We start from the raw sequence: 23,518 nt of genomic DNA, 5'->3' as shown, positions 1-23,518 counted from the left end.
TATACTCATTTCATTCTTTGATAAGTAATCAAATTCAAACGACAAAAAAATGATCTCTTAAAGATCCATGCACAATTAGAGCAATTAGAGTGTTGGTTGATACAATAGTAATAAAAAAATGCTGTTACATAAATTGTGTTCTATATTGGACGAAACTCAATGCCACAAACCATGAGACCAGACATAGTTCCTTCAAAACTTATGAGTTTCAAATCCATAGAAATAGAACCAGAATCATCAGAAGAGATGGTTTCCCACACTATGACCTCCATCCACCCATCTTCCCTCTGTTTTGGAATCCATTTAATTTTATCCAAGTCCACTATGTTTGGGGATCTGAAAGAAATAATTTTGGTTCTTTCCTTTTTGTAAGGTAGTAAATCCCTTGCTTTCACCGGACATTTGAGCCCACCACAATTTTCTGAAAGCTTGAACATAAGGAAACAAGCATACGCTGTATCTGATGAGAGCATTTGTGTTTCAATGTCACATTTGATACGTAATTCATGGCGAGAGAGAATCTCAACATATTCTCCAAATCTGCACCTATATATATATATATATATATATATATATATATATATATATATATATATATATATATATATATATATATATATATATTAAGTCATCATGTAATTACATCATTCCAACAAAGATCAAATAAAGATGAGTTTATGATATTTGACTCAAAAAGCAAACCTCAATTGGGATTGAAGTTTTATTTTGTATGACTTCACATCTGAATGGTCATATATAACAGCTTTTGCGGGTAGCATATGGCATTTCTTCCAGTTCTCTTTGCTTAGTGAAAATATCTGTTCATCATAGAGTTTCAAATTTGCATTATCAAACCAAAAGAATTTTATATATAATACATATATATGATCAAAATCTGTGATGATACCTAATTTCGATAAATTAAAAACAAAAAAGAATCAAACCTTTTCACCCTTGTCAATAAGAATTCCTTTGAAAAGAAGGTTGTGAAGCTCCTCTTTGGAGGAGCTTCGGATATTATTTTCAATTTCAGACCGGTTGATTATTTCTTGACAATGATCAATTGTCATTTGTTCAACCAAATCCATGTTTGACATTGGTTTCAAGGGTCCTATGTTTCTTTCATTATTTAATTCTTCATTACTATTAGCATCCACCTGCATACAATGGCATGACTATGTCAATATAGCATATATTTTGTTCATCTTCTCCTTACATACATATACATACATACATACATGCACGAATCACGATGCATGCCTTCTTTGACTTACATGGTGAATGGCCTGAAACTCTATGCCTTCAACAAAGATTCCCCCACTTCCACAATAATAACGAGAAAAGCTCTCTAAAAGAACATCAAATTCAATAGCACTTTCCTTATCATTATTCCAAAATCGAAACAGTTCAATTGTAAGCCAATTGCTTCCAGTTTTCCACTCTGCAAAATATGCATTTAAGGTTTCGTCTGACTTCTTGTATTTTAGATTCACGTATAATGGTCTACTAGAAACCTTTCTTCGATCACAAAACTTGAATACTAGGTAAGCTCTATACATGACCCCAGGGGTTAAAAATTGAGTTTTTATGTTGATTTGGATGTTGAGATTTGAGAGATCTGGTATCTTTGCAACCTTTGCAAACCTACACAGATATATTATAACATTAAAGACCCTATATTATAATTAGTATACTGATCACATGTTTTAAAGAAACAAAGTCGGAACCTAATGAATGAGAAAGAGAGAGACCTTGATTTTCGTATAGATCTCCACTTCACATTTTTGTAAGAAAACTTTGTTGCTGAGATCACTACATTGTTCACTCCATTCATGCTTATTGAAAACCACTGTTACAAAATAAGAACATCAAAAGTGGTAAAAGAGTGAGAGAGAGAAAAAAAGGTTAAGATTGAATTACCAGTTTTTCTTTGGGAATGAGAATTCCTGAAGAAAGGAGGGAATGGAGATCCTTCTTGGAGCTTAGATTTGATATCGGATAATTTGACACATGAATTATTTTCTCATAATCTCTAGGCAGCTTTTGCTCCCATTCCCACTCATCCTGTGTACAGGTGAAACATTAAAACATTAGAACTACAAGTAGTTAATGCTTGGAGAATCACACAAATTTACTTCCTATGGTTATGAGCATTACTTAATCATGAACAACATTTCATCATGAAAATGAAGGAACTTACTTGACATACAAAGGCTTTCTCAAGTTCTTTTACAACCTCTGCCATTGTTGGACGTTCCTCTAGCCTTTCTTGCAAACATTGATAGGCAATTGTTGAAAAAACAACTAAAGATTTTGCATCAATTTTTCCCTTCATATCATGAAAGATAATATCTTCCAATTGATTGTTTTGGAAGCATTGTACAGCCAACTGTGAAAGAAATATCACTCGATCATCTTCACCTCCATGGATTGACTGTTTCTCATCAATATTTTGTGTTTCAATTGCCAATCTCCCTGATAAGATTTCAAATAAAACCACACCAAACGAATAGACATCCGATTTCTGGGTTAAATTTCCTGTGGTTGCATAGAGTGGATCATAATAACCTAATGTCCCTACACCTTTGGGTATGATAAAATCAGAAATAACAGCTTTCCAGTCATGATTTAGTAGAATGATACTGCTTTTTATGTCTCCATGAACTGAATATTGGGTATCAGCACCACTATGAATGTGAGCTAGCCCATGTGCAACATCAATGCATATCTTTAGGCGTTGTTTCCATGTTAGACTTGTGTTTTTCACATGCCTTTTCAGACTTCCATTAACCATATGCTCAAAAACAACAATCCTCTCGTGTGCCTCTTCACAAAATCCTAAAAGAGGAATGATATTCTTGTGGCTATAACTATAAAGCATTGTGATCTCTTTATAAAATTTGTTTCCATTTGAAGTAACTATAGGATTAAGCCGCTTTACAATAACATCATGGTGTCCCTTGGAATGAGAAAGTTCTCCTCTATACTCAGTGTGATGTACTCCTTGCTCCATTACATCACTAAAGTCATTTGTAGCAAATCTAATTGCATCAAGAGAAGTTCTTAGCCTCTCCACCCCTTTTACATGGGATTTTAATGCTTTTTCAAGTTCTTCCACCACTTCTGGCATTGCTGGGCGATCATCTCGATTTTCTTGCAAGCATTTATATGCAATTATTGCAAATATAATTACTGAATCCGGACAAATTTCGTCATCAAAAGTGGAAGAAGAACCTTTTTCGAATTCTTTCTTTAACTTAGGATCAAGAATCTCAATGATCTTATTCTCTTCGAAGCAACGTTTAGCCATGTAGGGTAAAAACTCAGGGTCATCTTTGGACCTTGGAAAATAAGCCAACCTTCCACTTAATATTTCAACTAAAACCACTCCAAATGAATACACATCCGACCCCTTTGTTAACATACCTGTCTTGTGATATTGTGGATCAACATACTCAAGTGTTCCTGCAACTTGAGTCATTACAAAGGTGGCTTGTAAATTTGCAGGCCCGATTCTTGATAACCCAAAGTCACTGATCTTCCCCACCCAATTTCGATCCAACAAAATGTTTGAGCTCTTTATATCACGGTGTATAATCCTATGATACTCTCCAACACCATTATGAAGAAATTCAAGTCCATGTGCAGCATCAAGACAAATTTGTAGACGTTGTGCCCATGTATGATTGTTCTTACAAACATACTTATCAAGGCTTCCATTTGAGGCATACTCTGAGATAAGAATACGCTCATGACCTTCATCACAGAAGCCAACAAGTTTGACAAGATTTTGGTGCTTAAAATAAGGAAGCACTGAGATTTCTTGTAGGAACTCTGCAGTTCCTTGTCCATATCTACGATCTAATCGCTTAATGGCAACTGTGCTTTTTCTTCTTTCGAAGCCTGAGAGTTCAATCATAGAAACTTCTCGATATACGTTTTCTTTGATGTATTTTTGTACATCAAAATGGAAGAGATCTGCTTTATACACTTTCCCATATCCACCACGTCCTATTAGAAAATCATCATGAAAATCACGAGTTGCTAGCTTTATCTGTTCTAATGGAATTTTCATGTGTTCCAAGTTTTTCACCTGCACGATTGAAAAGTCATCATAAAGAAGTCATATGCTCTTGTATGTATGTATGCATGTGTGTATGTATCATACATACAACATTCGAACAAAATTTCCAGGAAGAAATTAGTTCCTGCCATTGTATATAGAATGATAAGTTTCTTTACCTTGTAGCAGTCTTCGTCTTCTTGTTTTCCTTTCAAACTTTGTGCAACCTAACATTTACACCAGCCATACACAAATAAGATCAATGTGAAATTGTAGTATTCTTTAATTAAAGATGTGAATTTATTCATTTATTATGATGAATAAATGCAAAATTAACTTACTTGTTGAAGAGCCAATGCATTCTCAAATCCCTGTTGAAGTCTCAAGACTTGTTCAAGTTTTTGCACAATCTGAATCATTGATGGGCGTTGCCATCGACTTTTTTCCACACATTGATATGCAATAGCTGAAAAGGTCTCCAAGGAATCCGGATTCATCTGTTCCCTTAGAATGGGATCTATGATCTCATTCAATTTCCCCTCTTCATAGAGCTGATGAGCCAATGGACCCAGAAATTGTTTCTCATCTTCACTTGTCTCATATACTAATCTTCCACATAAGACTTCAAACAACACCACCCCAAAGGAGTATACATCTGATTCTTTTGTTATAATCCCAGTTTTCAAGAACATCGGATCCACATACCCATTTGCACCAAAACCATCACTAATGATCTGAAGCATCGGATCCATCATGGAGAGGCCCAAACCACCTATCTTTGGTTGCCAATTTGTGTCTAACAGAATGGTTCTGCTCCTAATGTCACGGTGAAGAACAGTATGGCCTTCAAGACCATTGTGAAGATAATTCAACCCATGAGCTGCACCAAGGCAAATTTGGATGCGATTCATCCAATTCAGCTTTGCACTACTTAGATAGTTATCCAAGCTTCCGTATGCCACAAACTTCTCAACAAGGATCTTCTCATCATGTTCATCACAGAAGCCAATAAAAGAGACGATATTTACATGTTTATATGAAGAAAGCACTTTGATCTCGTTTAAGAAATGGGTTACTCCATGGTTAAATCTCCGATCAACCCGCTTTGCTGCAATCTTTATACGCGTTCTTGAGTGTACAAGTTCTCCCATATACACCATCCCGTAACCACCCAGTCCGATGACATTTTCTGGACCAAAATTGTTGGTTGCCTGTTTTATACCTTCAAATGGAATTCTAAATTGATCTAGTTTTTGGAGGATTCTGATGTCATCTGGTTTTTGGAGGATCGACATGACGATTCAAATTGGTAGCCAAATTACAGAAGGTATTGTAATTTGTAAGTAAAAGTGAAGTTGTGTTGTGGATAAACTAAAGTGAAGAGACTGTTGTCTGTTGATGAGGGTCATGAACACACATTTAGATAATGCAAAGACAATCACGTGCATCCGTAGCTCCTTTTATCCCATGGAATTGAATTTGTCAACGATTTAAAAGGCAGCCAAAAAATGACTACATTATGTATGTAGCCGACAAATCGTGACAGTTACCTACTTTTGTCGTATTGGATCAACGGTCAAAGAGTGAATAATCGAATCGGTCGGTGATGACCAGAACTGGGACACGTGGATCAATCGATGAGGCAATGATGACCATTGTGATGTGTGCGATGAGAGAACCCATATATATTTTCTTCTTCTATCTGAACCTCCCATTGGAGGTGGTGAGTTCAACTCCAGGCTCTGTACTTACTCTTTAGGGGGCGGAGGCGGAGGTGGAGGTGGAGGTAGAGGGAGGGGGACGAGATCATATGGGGAAGCTTGGGCTTTGGTTGGGCTTGGGCTGACTTTAAAGGAAGCATCATATCCTATTTTTTACACTTTTTTTTTACAAAAATATCAACTTATAACACTAGTGCAGTTTAGATTATTATACGTCATTATTATTTTTTATCTTGTAAGCTATATTTTAAAATATTTATTTTTAAAAATATAAGTTATAAATATATATAAATTATCAAAGTCATTTTTTCATACATACCAAAGATCATATCCATTTACAACTTAATAATTAACAAACATGTATTTCAATTCCATTTGATTTTCAAATCTCATGCTAATTATTTTTATCAATTCATTCCAATTAAGTGTATGCTAATTATTTTTTATCAATTCATTCCAATTTAGTGTTGGGTTAGTAGGATAGTTTTTAGGAACTTGTCTTTACCACCTTGTTTTTATTGGTTTTTTAAGTAATGGGGTGTAACAAAAACCTTTTCTCCCGACTCCCGATAATAATAATCCAAGTTTGGATGTTACAACTTCATATACACAATCATAATAAAGTTACATAAATACAAAAATTAAGTCCACAACGAAGTCCATATATAAGGCTTCACTCTTACTTATAAAAAATCTTTCTTCAAGTTATGATCAACATATTCTTTCCATATGATTAAGTCTTCAAATTTTTGGAACCTGAATCCGAGATGCATGAAATAAACATATAATATGTAAGACAATAATAGCTCATTAGCTACATGGGCTTAAACATAATAAGTCTATCAAAACAATTGATAAAAATTTTTGTTCAAAAAAAAAAAAAAACTTCATGCAATATATTAGATATGTAATGTATGATCACACACAAATGATACCTTACGTGTATTCGCATCATGCATCCGTATTGATATAAGATCTTACTTATGTATTGATATACGGTCAATCAATTATATATTATACCGATATGAGCACATATGCATTACTCAAATAGTGTCGCTCTATCATCCTTACCAAATATGGAGAACAAATCAACCTATGAAGGTATCTTAGACCTCTACTTTGTGAAGCGAGGTAGTAGCCCGTGAAAGTCTTTATCCCATATTTAGGATATTATGTGTTTAGACATTATGCATGTACATCACACCAATGTATTTATGAACACCATTTTTTTATGCAAGTCAATCACACACAAAAGTCATGGTATGTTCTTGTGTAAACATAAACTTGAATATATTGAATATAATCATATGTTATTGCATAGAACTATAATATAACAATATAAACTTTGACATGTTCACATAAGAAATCATGTTGTCATTCTAAGCATTTAACATTTGTGAAATCACAATAAAATCACAACACTGCAAGAGTCTAAGGGGTTGTTTGATAATTACTGACTGAGTTAGAGCTGACCTAGTTAAGAGCTGACTGGGTTAGAAATTCTGACTGAATCTATATTCGACCAAGTTTATGTTGTTTGATTATTTCTTTGACTAGCTATGCTGAATGAGGAAAATGATTATTTACATTTTTGTATCTGTGTCGGCTAAAATATATCTGTTTTCGTACGAATTTAATTTCGCCGAACATTATTAAATTAATAGTTTAATACAAAGCTAAGTTTTAATTTAAAAAAAAAAATTAAAAGTTTTGAGTAATAAATACAAAACTAAGTTTTATTTATTTTAAAAACAATAATAACCAAATATAAATGGCCATGTCATTATGTCAAGAACCATGAGTAAAAGGACACGCAACAACCTCAAATAATAAATTAATACACCTTATATTCTTCTATCTCTTTTCATTTCGTTCAAAATTGTAGAGAGAGAATGGGATCCAACCCAATCTCTAAAAAAAGTTACGACTCTTTTTCAAAGAAGTTCCATGCCTTCCTCCTAAATCATCGACCATGATAACACCATCGCTCCAAATCTCAGCTTATGTTTCGTTCCTATGGGAAGAACAACCAGTTAACCACCGTGAACAAATGTCTGGAGCTTCCTCCAAGGATGGCAATGGTGGAATCCAACATTATTACCAAAATACCCCACCCTCTTCTTATCCTTGTTCTATTCGATTGATCACAATTTTCATTCCTCCTAGACTCAATCAACAGGTAAAAGGATGCTTCCCTCTCTTTCTCTCTCACGAAGACACAATTTTTTGTTTGGGGTTAAATGGATGAAAAGGGTTGCAGTGTTTGTGGTGGGTTTCCTAGTTCTTGTATCCGTGGCATGTATATGACTGGTTTTATGGTGCCGAATGTTAATGGATCTGTAATGCAAAGGGCAAAAACGTAAAGAAAACAAATAGGACCGAGTCAGCTACTTTCAGATCACGTACTGGGTCAGAGGGTGTTGACCGAGTCTCATGCTTTTATTGCACATATCAAACACACTGACCTACATTGAGTTGACCGAGTCATCTATTTTTGTCTGACCAGACCTGGTCAGACCCAAATCAAACAGGACCTAAGCCTTTTACACAATGGCTTGCTTGGATTACATTAATACACACTGTAGATTCCATCATTTACTATTTCATGAAGAAAACCAACAAAGTCATTGTAGGCCATATTCACATAATCAATAACATTAAAATTTAAGATTGTATGGTATGTCTATGGTAGGGGGGTTTGGAACAAAAAGACCTTCATAATGTATGCTCAATATTAGTGAATGTGAATCACCAACACCAATGTGCATGAAAGTTAACCATCCTACATGTAGCGAACTTTAGTGTGGAGATGAGGTTCAAAGTTCTAACATTGTATATAGTTGAAGTATAATTATATCTTAATTGATGTTGTGTATAAACTAAAATTGATTATAGGTTATGGACAAAAAACCGTTGCATTTTCTACAAAAAAATAAAATACTTATTTGATTCCATGTTATCTTGTTATACAAATAATTGCTCATAAAATTTCAGCTTTTTCTCTAAGTGGCATCATAAGTTAATGAAACATATAAATAATATTCTAAATACAAGTATTTGAAACAAATACCGATTGGATTTCATGTTATCTTGTTACACAAATTATATTAATGATAAAAAATTATGACGAAGTTACACAAAACTTGTAAAACTATGATAATAAGTTTTTCATATATCCTTTTTTTTGTTTACTAATAGTTTTTATTTTTTAACAAATATTTAAATATATTTTTCTCTATCTATACAAATCACTAAAATTTAGATAATTCAAATCCAAAAAAAAGACTTTACATTTTTTTTTCTAAAAAAAAAACCTTCAACTTTTTTTATTTTTTTCCAAAAAAACTCTTGATTCTTTATAAAAAAAATAAAAAACATTAAACCCCCCTCCAAAAAAAAGCCTTATATTTAACTCGTTTTTAAAAAATAATAAAAAACATGCAAAAAGAGCCAAAAAAAATACAAAAATACAAGGTTTTTTTTTTTTGAAAAAAAAAATAGTAGTTACTCAGGAAAAAAATTATAAAAATACGACTTTTGATATTAAACCAATAATTAAATAGAATTTTTTTTCTATTTAGGGAAATCACTAAAATTTGGATAATTCAAATGAAGTAAAATTAATCAAAGTATTTTCCATTTGATAATCCCATGGTCTGACCCTCTCTCTCTCATATTCCCCACACTACATACTGCTTGCAGACCGACATCATCAACTGCCGTGAACAGTAAAGATTGATCGTATGTTTTCGTCTCCTTCAAGTTACACACACTCCAACACACACACATACATACGAATTATTTGTTCCTATACGTCAGCCACCGAATAGTAACGTCAAATATTTTGTCAATTTCACCCAACCTTGCAGGCCGATTTTGACTTATGTCTTAGTTTGACCGGAATATCTAGGTTCATCAGATCGATGATGTTGATTGGATTTTGAAGAGATATATTCTTGAGTTTTTGGAGTGTGGGGTTTAGGTTTATGGGCTTAAATGATTACGTTACGTATAGTGATTGATTAAGTTTTGGGGTGAAGGGTTTAAGGCAATGACTAGTGGTTATTGATAATTGAGGATCAGAAACGCAGATTAAGATGTCGAATTCGAAAGTAGTGTATGAAGGGTGGATGGTGCGGTATGGGAGGAGGAAAATCGGGAGATCTTTTATACATATGCGGTATTTTGTGCTGGAATCGAGATTGCTTGCTTATTACAAGAGGAAGCCTCAAGATAATGTGGTAAGAATCAACAGTGAAGTTGAATTGGATTACCGAATGCATGCACTATGCTGTATGCTTTACAATTTTGCATTTGTGTTTGTTGTTTCTTCAGTAATCAGGCTTTTGCGTTTAATAAATCGTAGTGAATTTTAGTTGGAAGCATTACCTGTTGGAGCAGATGAAATGTATTTATACTTGTATTACATTTGACTGTGGGTTTCATTAGGTTCCAATCAAGACATTGGTTATCGATGGCAACTGTAGAGTGGAGGACCGAGGGTTAAAAACCCAACAAGGACTTGTAAGTTTCTTTTAATCCACCTTTTTAATGTATTTATTGATATGTGGATTGGAACTTAAATATCTTGGAGCTTATAGGATACGTGTCTTGTTTCTGAAGCTTGGTTGTATTGCTAGTTTAGAAGGATTATGCCATGTTGTAGTGTTGTCTTTTCAGTAATGGAGCATGAAGTAGTTTGTTTCCTGTTGTTGGCATATTGTGCTAATTTTACTTCACTCGTTTTTTGGGGGAACAGATGGTGTATGTTTTGCTTATATACAACAAGAAAGAGAAATACCATCGGATGACTGTATGTGATCTTTTTCCCCTTTCTTCTTCATGTATAAGGAAAAGGAACCATTTTTAATTTGTAACTGTTTGGTGTTGAATAAATTGTCTCTTTTGTATATAGATGGCAGCTTTTAACATCCAAGAGGCACTTATCTGGAAAGAAAAAATTGAATCTGTTATCGATCAGGTATCTTTTCTTACAAACTCATATTATTGGTATAACCAGATCTTTACTAGCTATTGTTTTAATGTTCATTTTATCTCAAGAAAAACTTTGACATGTATGTATGATCAAGTCTTGTCATTTCCACCTACTGATCACATACATCTTTGACTTTTAAATGACTTGAAGCATCAGGAGTCCCTAGCTGCTAATGGGAATAAATATCAGTCTTTTGAATATAAATCTGGAATGGATAGTGGAAGAAATGCTTCCTCATCAGATCAGGAAAGTCAGTAAGTAAACTTCACTTGTATTCTGCATTTGATTGTTAATATTACACATCTTTACACTTTATAGCCATTATCTCGTGTTTCTTTAAGTATAGTTCTAGCTGTTCCTTATAGGTATAGTGCTGCTGAAGATGAAGATGATTCAAATCCAAGTTTACTTCGAAGAACAACAATTGGAAATGGTATAATTGGTTTCTTCATTTGTTTGATATAATATTAATCAGTCTTTTGCATGCTTTTCTACCTTTCTATAGCTCCTTTATCTGGCATTAGCAGGTCCTCCTGAATCTATATTGGATTGGACTCAAGAAAGTTCTACATTAGCAAGCCAAAATGCAACTAATCAAGCAATTTCTAGGAAACACTGGAGGCTTCTTCAATGCCAGAATGGTAACATAGTCTTATTAAGTCCTCTGTTACTTGAAGTAATGGAGTAATGGGTATTAATGGGATTTCTCTTGTTAAAATTTCCAGGACTTCGTATCTTTGAAGAGCTTCTTGAAGTTGATTTTCTTGTAAGGATAATCTGCTTCTATCTCTGTTCTTGCATTTACATAATTACAACACTGTAATAGGAAAAAAAAATCCATGTTATTTTTTTATGCAGCCAAAGAGCTGTAGTAGGGCTATGAAGGCTTCTGGTGTTGTGGAAGCCAGTTGTGAAGAAGTATTTGAGCTTATAATGAGTATGGATGGAACACGTTCTGAGTGAGTTTTGTTGAAAATTTATTTATGCTTTATTGTTCCTTTTTTAATATAATTATCTTTTCTCCATAGCATGATATATTTATTCATTAAACATATGCAGATGGGACTGTAGTTTCCAGGATGGTAGCCTAGTTGAGGAGGTGGATGGACATACAGCTATTCTTTATCACAGGCTTCAGCTCGATTGGTTCCCAACGTAATACTTTTATTGTTTTTATTTTATTATTACTATTTTTTTTCTTGGTTATATAAAGAAACAGAAAGCTTTCTCATACTTTTAACAGATTTGTATAATTGAAATTAATATTTCAGGTTTGTATGGCCACGGGACCTTTGTTATGTGCGATATTGGCGCCGAAACGATGATGGTAGTTATGGTGAGTGAAATGCATTTACCATTTTACCCTTGCTGCTTAGCCTATATTCTTCTCTTATGTATGTTTTTGTCATCTTGCAGTTGTGCTGTTTTGCTCAAGGGAGCATGAAAACTGTGGTCCACAACCAGGATATGTTCGGGCTCATATTGAGAGTAAAATTTTCCCTTCATTGAAACTTCTCTTAGAGGCTTTTTCTCTTAGCATCCCTTTATGTAATATTGTAATGCTTACTATTATTATGTGTTTGTATGTGAGCTTGATTTAGGTGGAGGGTTTAATATTTCTCCATTGAAGCCTCGAAACGGGAGGCCAAGAACACAAGTGCAGCATCTTATGCAGATTGATCTGAAGGGATGGGGTGTGGGTTACGTGTCATCATTTCAGCAGCATTGTTTGTTACAAATGTTAAATAGTGTTGCTGGACTTCGGGAATATTTTGCTCAAACAGATGGAAGGACTGTTCCTCCAAGAATTCCAGTTATGGTTAATATGGCATCTTGTAATGTTCCCTCAAAGGAGACACATAAAAACCAGATGACTTCCATTCATGATCGAAATCAGTCCCTAGATAATGCTGCAAAAATGATGGATGAATACTCAGATGAAGATGAAGACTTCCAAATCCCTGATGAAGAGGTTAGGAATAAGGCTTAGTTAATTTATATTACAATGTTTTCTTCACTGGAAGACCAAATACCAACATCTATCTGGATATAAAATGTTTTCAGGCATATCGTGTTGAGCAGGAGATGAAAAGGGCAGGTTAGAAATTCATTAATATATTGTTAGAAAGTGTTTTTTTTTTCTTAGCTAATATGATGGATCCATGTGTTAAAGTTGTTGAAGAAGAAGCTATTGTTGAAATGGACTTGTCCTGCTTTTCGGGCAACCTTAGGCGAAATGACAATGAAAATGGGCGTGATTGTTGGAGAATATCTGATGGGAACAACTTTAGAGTGCGTAGTAAGCGTTTTTGCTATGATAAATCAAAGGTTTGTATCACAGTTTTTGTATATCTTTTCATTCCTCTTACGTCTCTTAACTTTTCCCTTTCTAAATCTAATCTAAAGATGCCTGGAGGCAAACATCTTATGGATCTTGTTGCTGTTGACTGGTTTAAAGACACCAAACGAATGGACCATGTTGCTAGACGCCCAGGTTGTGCAGCACAAGTAAGTAGTTGTGATTTTGTGAACTATGAAGTCGTTAATTCTACAGGTTGTTTATTCTTACATGTTTATATACTTATTTCTGTATAGATTGCTGCTGAAAAAGGGCATTTTTCCATGGTGTTCAATCTCCAAGTAAGTAATCATGTTGTTTGTAATGTTATGTATTATGTATTATGTATTATGTATGGAAGAAATAAGAGTCTTTCTACTGTTGAAGGTACCTGGTTCCACAAACTACAGCATGGTTTTCTATTTTGTGACAAAGGAATTAATACCCGGGTCTCTTGTGCAACGTTTTGTTGATGGTGATGATGAGTTTCGTAATAGTAGGATGAAGCTCATACCATCAGTCCCCAAGGTATTTGACTTTTAAGTTTGACCATGATACTATACAGTTGTTGACTTATTCTTTGACATTTGATTATTATAGGGGTCATGGATTGTACGACAGAGTGTTGGAAGCACACCTTGCTTACTTGGAAAAGCAGTTGACTGTAACTACATCCGTGGTGCCAATTACTTAGAAGTAAATCATACCTCCTTTTCTCTCTCTTCTCTTCTTGCCTAATCAATGCATTAACTCAAAAAATGAAACACTGACTAGACTAAGGGGCTGTTTCTTTTTTGACCTAATGGGTTAACCACTTAAACTGGAAACCTATGGATGCATTAACTTTGTTGAAAATTGAAATGTTTTTTTTTTTTGGCAGGTTGATGTTGATATTGGTTCTTCTACTGTAGCTAATGGTGTATTGGGTCTTGTAGTTGGTGCCATCACTAGCCTTGTTGTGGACATGGCTTTCCTTGTACAGGTCTGTTAAACTCCTTTCACCTTCTACTTTAATTCCAACTCTTCTATGGCTGCCTTTTAGACTAAATACAAGAAATATCTATTTATTAATTATTATAGCATCTTATTTTCATAATCTTTTTCTTATTATATATAGAAATATTACTTTCTTATAAGACAATAGATTTTTACCTTGTGATGTTTATTTATTTATTTATCAGGCAAACACTATAGACGAATTGCCAGAGAGACTAATTGGTGCTGTTCGTGTTTCCCATTTAGAGCTATCATCTGCTATTGTTCCAAAGTTGGAACCCGACACAAGTTAAATATACAAACTTCAATGTGGTTACTTTATAATCTGTGTTTACAGCTTAATCAAATCATTTGTCAATGAATGAGTAAGGCCCTGTTTAAGTAAAAAAAAATATATTTGACAAATTGATGGCAGACTTGGGGAAATGGAAAGGAAAAAAAATAAACAAGGGCAGATTTGTAACAAGTTAGGATTTGGTACTTGCATAGAAGAAGATGTTAAGCTGTTCAATACAAAGTTGTAAATGGCATTGTTCTTAATTTCAGATCTTGTTACATGCGTATGGTTTCCTCTCCCCCATGTCATATTATTAATACATAGTGATTCAAAGATTGTTTTCATAAAACAATGAAGAATGCCAAAACTTCATTAGTTAGTTGATACAGTGTGTTATGCATCTGGAAAATCCACAAGTGCTAGGTCTGAACATTCTGAGGATGTAACATTTTAAGTATGTCAAAATATGGATGTCACATTTAACATGCCTTGTATTGATAGTACAAGATAAAGATAACCACCAATAGTGTTCAACATCGACCTTACAAAAAGATGGGTGTTACAATCAAGCTCTCCTAAACCCGAATGGGTGAATTTATCACATCCATTCCAAGTTCCAACTTAATGGTTGATCAAGTCATGTAAGACTTAGAATTGAAGAAGCTCCCTTGTTTGAGTCTTCATACTTTGTCCATGAATATATCAACGGCTGCTACTGACTATGTGTTAGTAACAACACCTATATATAATTGTCAATATTCAACTTGAAACATTTTTTTGAGTCGGTCTCAATAAAGGTGTTAAGGAATATTACTACCGAACCTATTTAAGTAGACATTAGATGTTCATCATTAGTTGCTAGTAAGACATCCATCACTAGTTACTAGTGAGATATTAATTGGTCGATAATCCATTTATTACCCAAGATGTTGAGGCCTCCCAAATATCAGCCGGTGTTCCAACTATGCTCAACCAAAAGTCATAGCTACTAATTTGTCATCAATATTATTAGCCCCCCGACTCCTTTAATCACGTGTGATCTTAAAGGAACTTGTATGGATCTTGAATTTCCTTTAACCGAAGAAATAGAAGATGAATAAGGGACACCAACACCGAGTTCACTTGTAGAGTCTCTTTGTTTCTTGAAAGCTGGTTGCTAGCTTATAAGCTAGTTAATAAAAAATAACGTTTAGTAAAAACTAGTTGATAAACTATGTTAAAAATATAAAATAGGAAGATGTTTTTAAAATTAATTAAGAGTATATTTCCAACATTTTATAAAAGCTCATGCAATTGCAAAAGCTAGTTTAAATACTTTTCTTTAAAAACTAACTTATAAATTACTTTTTGGTTTGCTAAACATGACAACTTAAAAATATTTGAAAAAGAAGTTGTTTTATCTTCTAATTGCATCTCGTCAAACACAACCTTAATGTTACGGTTATTTGATTTTTTGGGATCTAACTATTAGTTTGATACCAACTATAATATAATTAATTATCCAGAAAAAAATGCATTTGTCTTTTTAACCCTTTATACATAATATCAACCTCTCTATCTTCTTCCATGGTGCATCAACTGTTGTTTTTCGTTTGAAAGTGATGAATCGTTCATGTTTTGGGGCTTTGCGCAAATTAACTTAAACATGTGGACCCATTTGTTAATTGTGATTAAAATATGGATGTTTTAAGTTTTTGGAATATGCACAAGTTAACCAAAATGTAATGAAAATGCTAGTTTTCTTCCTAATTTTAGAAAAAGGAAATATGTGGACCTTGTTTTTCACATCGACGACGACAGTACCCATTTGCACCATGTTTCTTCCATTTGTAATGTTTTAATCTACTTAACAATACATTATAATGTTTTTGGTTATTTTATACAACGTTACTTAGATATTAAGAATTTTCAAAATCACAAAAGTTGGTTATTTGATAATTACAAATTTAAACAAATGATGTGGATTTTTTTTTTTTTTTTCAAAATCACGAAAGTTGGTTATTATTATTATATTTTTTCTTCTAAGTTCTATAACCTTGGTCGTGTTGGAAATTATAAAGGTAAGCTTGCAAGTTGTCAAATTTCCCCTATCTCACATTGATGGGGAAAGAAACTTTAGTGGGTTTATATACAATTTCTTTTGATAGGTTTTCAAAGGCTTTAGTTGATCAAAGAAATTGGTCAAGCCCATGCAAGCGCCTAGCATAGCACCAACCAACGCCGTGAGTGCGTGAAATTGTGTGATTTAGGCGTACTTGGCACTTTGCACGACGCAAGGTTCAAGACCACTTAAGAATATAAGAAGGAACTAGCATTCCGAGTGCCTTGTTTGTGATGGTGGATACTTGTAGAGAAGATCATACACTTTGATCTTTTATTATCTTCATCAACACCCCAATACCAAGTGAGTTCAAAGGTTTCAAATGTTATTTCTAAAACATCCTATGGTTGGTTTTATTTCATTCTAACCTCTATAAATGGATCCATGCTGGTGTGATTTTGTTATGAACTAAAAATAAACTTGTTATTTTTAAAGTCTTCCATTGCCGGTTTTTGTGAAAAACAAACTTTTATTTCGTATTAAAATCCAGAGCCATCTTTTATATGTTAGAATGATTTTTTATGTTTGATAATCTTTGGTTTGTTAAGAAAAATCAATATTTGTCTTCTTTGACAACTTCTTGGTTAAAATTGTTTGTTTTTATATATAATCATTTTTCATTCATTTTGGTTATATAAAAGTTGTAACCCCCTAAAACTGGTATGTATTGAAACCCTCAAGAAATTGCATTTTACCCTAATTGGTCCTTTAAGTACATTGGGCATACTTAAGTATACGCTTGGCGTACTATGCAGGATGGACGCGGAGGAGCTGGGCGTACCAGCAAGTACGCCAGGCGTACGTGCCAAGGGTCCAAGACCCTAATTTTCGGACATGAGACCTATTTAAGCAACCTTAAGTCCCTTAGACTTAACCCTAGAGAGCCTCCACTGCCCTAGAACGTCCTTACACTCTAGAGAAACTTGTGAGACCATTCTTGAGCTTTAAAGAGTGCATTATGGCCTTTTTATTGTTCTTTCCAAGAAGAAGAAGTGGATAAACAAGCTTGGAACGAGTTGGTGCTTCAAGAACCTGCATATTAGGCACCTTGCAAAGCTATTGGAGGTAAAAACTTGGATCTTTCTTCTTTAATCTTTAGATCTAGCTAGGGTTTCTTCTTTGTCCCTTTTTGGTTGATTTTAGACCTCCATTGGTGAGTTATGCAACTCCAAAGGATGGAAATGTCAGATCTGAGGTCCCTTAGTCCTTTTTCAACATAAAATGGAGTCTTGATGGGTATCTTGATCTCATGCATGGTTTAAGAGCTTTAAAAAGGTCTTAATGAGGGTGTTGGGAGCATTTGAGACATGCAAAGGCATAAAGTTGCCAACTTTATGCCTTAGGTAATCTTAATAGGGTTAGATCTGACTTCTGGACGTAAAAGAATTGAGTATTAAGCACTTAATGGAAAAAGTGCTTAAACCGTTAGTATGTTGCGCGTAAGCCTTATAACCATAGTACACTACGCGTACCAGGATGGTACGCTCAGCACACGCATCACATTGGAGCCAAATCTGTTTTTGGCCTTTGAGCTTTTGGGCCTCATTTGATTATTGGGCTTGATGGTATTCTGGGAATTATGGGCTATATCTTCCGCTATGGACCATGGACATATTAATTGGGCCTTATTAGGCCAAGTGGCCCATTAAGGGTTTTGGACTTGGACTTTGGGCCCAATAGCAAGGGATGGGTAATTGGGCCTTATGGAAGGGTTGGGAGTTTGGGTCTCCCTTGGTTATTCAAAGTCCTTACATTATCTCATATTATTATTCAGCACCGGAGGTTACAGACTGTTAAGAGAGCAACTTTTGTATTCAGCAGACGGAGGTGAGTCATCTCACCATACCCATGGGTCTAAGGGACCAAGGCCGACCCATTATGTGATTATGATATATGTGTTAGTCATCTGTGATTTGATATGATATATGATTGTTTGTTTTGCATGAAGACCCCGGGAGAGCCCATGACATTGGATGTAAGACCATGTGGGGTAGCCCATGGTAGTCCTATGTAAAGATCATGTGGGGTAGCCTATTGCATTGGGTGTAAGACCATGTGGGGTAGCCCATGGCAGTCTTAGGTAAAGACCATGTGGGGTAGCCCATGGCAGTCTTAGGTAAAGACCATGTGGGGTAGCCCATGACATTGGATGTAAGACCATGTGGGGTAGCCCGTGGCAGTCCTAGGTAAAGACCATGTAGGGTAGCTCATGGCATTCTTGCAGGTTTTATGTATGCATGGCTTATGTGATATGTGTGTAGCTGTAATTAGCTACTAGGATATGTGTATGTGTAGTGTGTGGTATGCTCTGGGGGACTCAATAAGCGTTCCGCTTACAGGTTGTTGATTTGTTTCAGGTACATCTGAGCCCAAGGGCAAATGCAAGGCATGATGGCGCGGTGTGCACTCTATCTCTCTTTTTCACTGTTAGGGTTTGGGGACACTCTGATGATTTGAATAAGATTGTAATGAATCGTTGACTTAAAAACAATTATGTTGGGATTTCATGGTTTATGCAATTATGTTTTATTAATTAAAAGTGAAAAATTTCTTTAAAAATTTAGGTCGTTACAAAAGTTGTCTTAAAAAAAATAAAGAGTTGTTTGTTATTATATTTGATGTGTTTATTGTGTATATACAAGTCATTTGGATATTTGTGTTGTGTTTGGTTGAGATTTATGTATTCATAAGATGTAATAAATAAATTGGTAATTTTTCATTTTTTGATTTGTTGTAATAAATTAGTTAGACTACTTGTATTCCTTTTAAATATAAGAAAATGAAGAAATGACCTCCTTGAAGACGACATAACCATTTTAAGGCCATAATCCCAACCATAAGCTTCTACTTTAGGTTTTGGACTTAATTATCGATCCCTTCTCGTTTCCTGTAGCATTTAGCAACTAATCTTGCTTATAGGCAGATATAGATCCGTCCACTACTAGAAAAAAAGCCTTTTACGACGTGCAAATTACGACACTCATTAATTTATGTTACGCAAACGAGAGTGACATTAAAAGAGTGTCATCTCTTCAGAAAATTTAAGGATTTAGGTCACGCATTATTGCGTGCCTTTAAATTAGTGTCAAAAGAAAAAAAATTAAAAACACGGAGGGCGCTGTACCTTAAATGCGCGCCCTCTATATGTGTCGCTTTATAATTTTAATGAACGCGCGTTCCTTAGTTACAAGCGGGAAAAGAAAAGCCAAAAAATTAGAAAAGCCCGCTACCCTCCCTGCCCTAAGCATTTTCACGCATCTTTCATTCTCCTCACACTGTTGTGCAACTTCTCAATCAAAGATCGAAGGTTACGATTTCATCTCCATCTCTCGACTTCATCATCTCAATCAAGAAAAAGGGCTTTTGATTTCCATTCATCTACTTCATTGTTGCTGTAATTTCACCTTCTTCATCTCTCTGCTGTTATTGAGAATACTCGCCAACAGTGTGAGGAGAAAAAACGCAAACAATGAGCACCACCTCTCGAATTCATCTCCATCTCGAATTCATCATCTCTATCCCTCCCTGCCCTAAGCATCGGGCTGTTTTCTAGTAGTGAAATTAGAAAACAGTGTGAGGAGAAAAAGGGCTTCTTCATCTCCATCTCTCGAATTCATCATCTCAATCTCGAATTCATCATCTCTATCCCTCTGCTTCTTCCCCCCTTAATCCAGCTCTTGGTTCATGGAACTAATTTGCAAAATCCCGCCTAATTTTCTTACAGGTGGTGCTCAATCCATAAAATATTCGCATAATCACGAAGCAAAAACGCAAAATCTTCTTCATTCTCTCTCCTCTATCCCTTCCATAGCCGCTTAATATTTCCTTTTTCACTGTTTCAGCATATCGATGGTCTGAAATCCAACTTCATGTCAACTATTATCATTGCGTCTTCATCCGGTTATCAGGTAAAATATCCACATTTGAGATTTTATTCACAGTTTATTTGTTATTTAATGTCTGAGCTGTGGTTGAATGGTCTTGAACCTTGAAGCGGGTAGGGTTTTGGTCTATTGTCAAGGGTTTTCTGATATGGTACTCTCCTGTAAATATATAGTAACAATAGATATTTCTTTTGTCTAATTTTTTCATTGATATGTGGTATTGCAGGTTATATCACTGGACAACATGGTTGATAGGCTTTCTGATGTTAAGCTTCAGCCAACTAAGGTACTGACTGCTATATGTGGCCTGATTATGTTTCTCCATTTTCCAGGTCAAATTTTAGTGTAAAATTGGTGGTGTTATTTAAGGATAAGGTCGTTAAAGCCAATGAGGTTTTAGCTGCTGGTCATCAACCACGCCCTATCATGGAAACCATCATTGTAACCCTTTTGTATCTTGCCCTGCATAGTGAGAAAATTGAGTAGGAGGTATTTAAATCCTTTTAACTTTTATTGAACGTCATTTCTTGTGAAAAATATTCACCACATGTTCTTTTTTATTATCTGACTGATTTAATTTTTAGTGAGGCACTACAAAGGCAAATTTGTGTAGAAGATGTGTAATAGTTATCAAGTTTTTGGACTGATTTTTCTTTGGTGGGGATATGTATGCTTCTGTTGACCTTTTAAATTTCATGCAAGCTGTTTTTATGATCTGTGTTATTGCTGCTACTGATTCCTCCCAGAGGTACTATTCTTGTACTTATTTGCCGACCAACCAAAGCCTTTATACTTATTGCAATCACTTTACTTCAGGGAGCTGGTTGCTGCTGTACTTGACAACCTTTCTAAAAAACTACAATACAACTCCAGATCAAAGGTTTTTTTTCAGTTTATCTTTAATCCTCTCACTAGCTTATAATACAGATTGATATTGATTGTGTCATTGAGGGACAAAACTGAGCTATCTAGACTTTTTTTTTTTTTTTTTTTTGTGAATAACTAGAAGTAGCTGTTTATGAGGTTATTATACATCAAGGTGATTGAATTTAGCTGTTTTGTAGTACATTGGAGAGCTTATTGCATCAATTATTTTCTTCTGGGTCCAGTGTGGTGTAAGCTTGGCTGCATTAGTTGAGGTAATATTAACACAACTATTTAATGGAAGACATTGTTGGATGTACATTTAATCTCATTTGGTCTTTGCAGACACGTGAACTTTTTGTTCTCAATGTGGAAGCTAGTAATTTCATGGAAGACATTGTGGTGGGCAAGAAAAAAACAACCAGTTGAAGGGTAAAAATGTCAAAAAGGCTCCCAAAAGTTTCCAAAACAGAATACCAGTTGCCCTTCATCATCCTGATGAGGTACATATTCATTTCTATGAATATTCCCAATTTTGTTTTATCGAGTAAATTAAATGTTTGGTCTCTGAATATGGCTTATTTTTTCAATTTGGTCCCAAAAGTTTTCTCTTGCAGTTTTGGTCATCCTTTGAGGTTCTTATAACTTTTTTGATCCTTGTTCCAAGTAATACCTGATTGTTTTCAACTTTGGCCCTAAAAATATAGTCATTTTCTTGAAACAGATACCAAAAACTTCAAATAAGACCAAAATTGCAAAAATTAGGGGACCAAAAATATAATTAATTGTTGTTTGTTTTGTTATTAAATGCATTTCAGGGGGATTTGGGGTATATATACCTTGATTTAAATTGTAGACAGGGGAAGTATCCTGGTTGTGCTCATTTTGCCATAAGAGGAGGGCGTACAATTTCCAAAACAGAATACCAGTTGCCAGTAAGTTGTTATTACAGTATATTTTGTTTTGTTCATCAAGGGCAAATTGCAGGAATTATTATTGTATTCCATTACCAAGAATAGAAAAAAAGTGATGAAATGTTTTTGTTGATTATTATTGTGAAGGTGATTGTCGTTGTTTGCAACTTCTCAAAGCCCCATAATTCATCAATCGTGAGACTTAACCACTCTGATGTGGATACCCTTTTTCATGAATTTGGGCATGCTCTTCATTCCTTGCTTTCATGAACAGTAAGTGTTGCACCATTTTTTAAAGACTTGATTAAATTAATCAATCTTTGGTACTATTTTTATTGTATTATGAATTGGTTGATCAAAAACTGTATAGTGATAGATTGAAAAGCTTGTTTATCCATTTCAAAATTTCACCAAAATTGACATGAAATTCTATAACTCTCGAGATATTAATTGTGGTACATAGGGAAATTCTTGATTTTAATTGATAACAAATGCATATACATTAAGGCTGAATGCAAGAAACACAACGTACATAGGGAAATTCTTGATTTTATAAAATGTGTGTTGTCTCATCAGGCACTTGTTGTGTTGGTTCATGATATGGGTCCAACCGGGAGCTTATAAATGATGCCATTAACAGCACTTTGCAATTCAAGGTAACTATCATATTTGTTGTGTTGTGTTGGTTCATGATGTACATCATTCAACCCCAGACCGTATTTCAAGTTATTCATTAATTGGTTATATTGAACTTTGGATTCTTGGAAAAATGTATGTTACTACATGTGTATTAAATTTTAATATTTTATAACATAGATTGATGATGCTTGAAGCCTTTCTGAATACTAATGTGTTGACGATGAAAATAGGTATCATGCGGAAACAGAAACATAACAATAAGAAGTAGAAAGAAGAAGGTGTTCCTTAATAACAATGTAGTATTAGGTTATATAGTTAGGAAAACCTCTTTCAATGGAACGATTATTTGTATGACATTAAATTGATGCAATGGATTCTATTTTTTGTATATTATAATTTAATTTCTATTATGAAACATTAAATACAAATTTAATTTGAAAATAAGTAAATCTATTAATAATATTTTTTTTAAACATTTAAATTTACGATACGCAAAAATGTGTGTCATCTTCATTTATGACATGGCCTTTCTTGACAGGGGCTTTCTTGATACGCATTGCGTTCATTAACGCGCGCGTCGTAAGGTTACGACACGCGAATGCGTGTCATCTTCCTTTATGACAGGGCCTTCCTTGATACGCAATGCGTGTCATAACCGCGCGTCGTAAATGCGCGTCATAAATGCGCGTCGTAAATGCGCGTCATAAATGCGCGTCGTAAATGCG

General features: G+C 34.5%; 2 protein-coding genes across 5 annotated transcripts; one reads left to right on the top strand and one right to left on the bottom strand.

Moving 5' to 3' along the window:
* Positions 1–33: 33 nt before the first annotated feature.
* Positions 34–5,835, bottom strand: LOC111882949 (uncharacterized). 2 transcript variants are annotated; one of them, XM_023879308.3, is made up of 9 exons: positions 4,405–5,835; positions 4,243–4,290; positions 2,201–4,093; positions 1,921–2,064; positions 1,752–1,849; positions 1,275–1,644; positions 945–1,157; positions 703–818; positions 34–540 (listed from the first exon to the last, which is right to left on the bottom strand). In XM_023879308.3, exons 1-9 carry the CDS (start codon positions 5,356–5,358, stop codon positions 141–143), a joined length of 4,236 nt encoding a protein of 1,411 aa, XP_023735076.1. In that variant the 5' UTR covers positions 5,359–5,835; the 3' UTR covers positions 34–140. The 2 variants fall into 2 exon arrangements, with proteins under 2 accessions (XP_023735076.1, XP_052620548.1); XM_052764588.1 differs by having other exon boundaries at positions 34–546; positions 4,405–5,834.
* A 3,539-nt stretch (positions 5,836–9,374) lies between these two features.
* LOC111882956 (protein ENHANCED DISEASE RESISTANCE 2) lies at positions 9,375–14,677 on the top strand. 3 transcript variants are annotated; one of them, XM_023879314.3, is made up of 22 exons: positions 9,375–9,525; positions 9,654–10,025; positions 10,234–10,308; positions 10,544–10,597; positions 10,700–10,765; positions 10,931–11,034; positions 11,146–11,213; positions 11,305–11,421; positions 11,506–11,546; positions 11,639–11,739; positions 11,840–11,935; positions 12,052–12,116; positions 12,197–12,268; positions 12,382–12,752; positions 12,845–12,878; positions 12,954–13,108; positions 13,187–13,288; positions 13,376–13,420; positions 13,506–13,646; positions 13,719–13,814; positions 13,999–14,100; positions 14,300–14,677. In XM_023879314.3, the coding sequence occupies exons 2-22, from the start codon at positions 9,882–9,884 to the stop codon at positions 14,405–14,407; spliced, it is 2,157 nt and encodes a 718-aa protein (XP_023735082.1). In that variant the 5' UTR covers positions 9,375–9,525; positions 9,654–9,881; the 3' UTR covers positions 14,408–14,677. The 3 variants fall into 3 exon arrangements, with proteins under 3 accessions (XP_023735082.1, XP_023735083.1, XP_052620547.1); XM_023879315.3 differs by having other exon boundaries at positions 9,426–10,025; positions 11,308–11,421; XM_052764587.1 differs by having other exon boundaries at positions 9,426–10,025.
* Positions 14,678–23,518: the final 8,841 nt, after the last annotated feature.

This window comes from Lactuca sativa, chromosome 6 (genome assembly GCF_002870075.4).
Source record: "Lactuca sativa cultivar Salinas chromosome 6, Lsat_Salinas_v11, whole genome shotgun sequence".
In the NCBI taxonomy this organism is placed as follows: Eukaryota; Viridiplantae; Streptophyta; class Magnoliopsida; order Asterales; family Asteraceae; genus Lactuca; species Lactuca sativa.
The sequence above is the reverse complement of the archived record's forward strand: the minus strand, read 5'-3'. Positions and strand labels throughout refer to the sequence as shown.

Bases quoted from the DNA above. Each gene is read 5' to 3' on its own strand.
- LOC111882949 (XM_052764588.1), bottom strand. From the start codon at position 5,358: ATGTCGATCCTCCAAAAACCAGATGACATCAGAATCCTCCAAAAACTA. The intron at 4,291-4,404 runs GTAAGTTAATTT...TGTAAATGTTAG, and splicing joins ATGCATTGGCTCTTCAACAA to GTTGCACAAAGTTTGAAAGG. The intron at 1,850-1,920 runs GTAATTCAATCT...ATTTTGTAACAG, and splicing joins TCATTCCCAAAGAAAAACTG to TGGTTTTCAATAAGCATGAA.
- LOC111882956 (XM_023879314.3), top strand. From the start codon at position 9,882: ATGTCGAATTCGAAAGTAGTGTATGAAGGGTGGATGGTGCGGTATGGG. The intron at 10,766-10,930 runs GTATCTTTTCTT...AATGACTTGAAG, and splicing joins TTGAATCTGTTATCGATCAG to CATCAGGAGTCCCTAGCTGC. The intron at 11,547-11,638 runs GTAAGGATAATC...TTTTTTATGCAG, and splicing joins TTCTTGAAGTTGATTTTCTT to CCAAAGAGCTGTAGTAGGGC.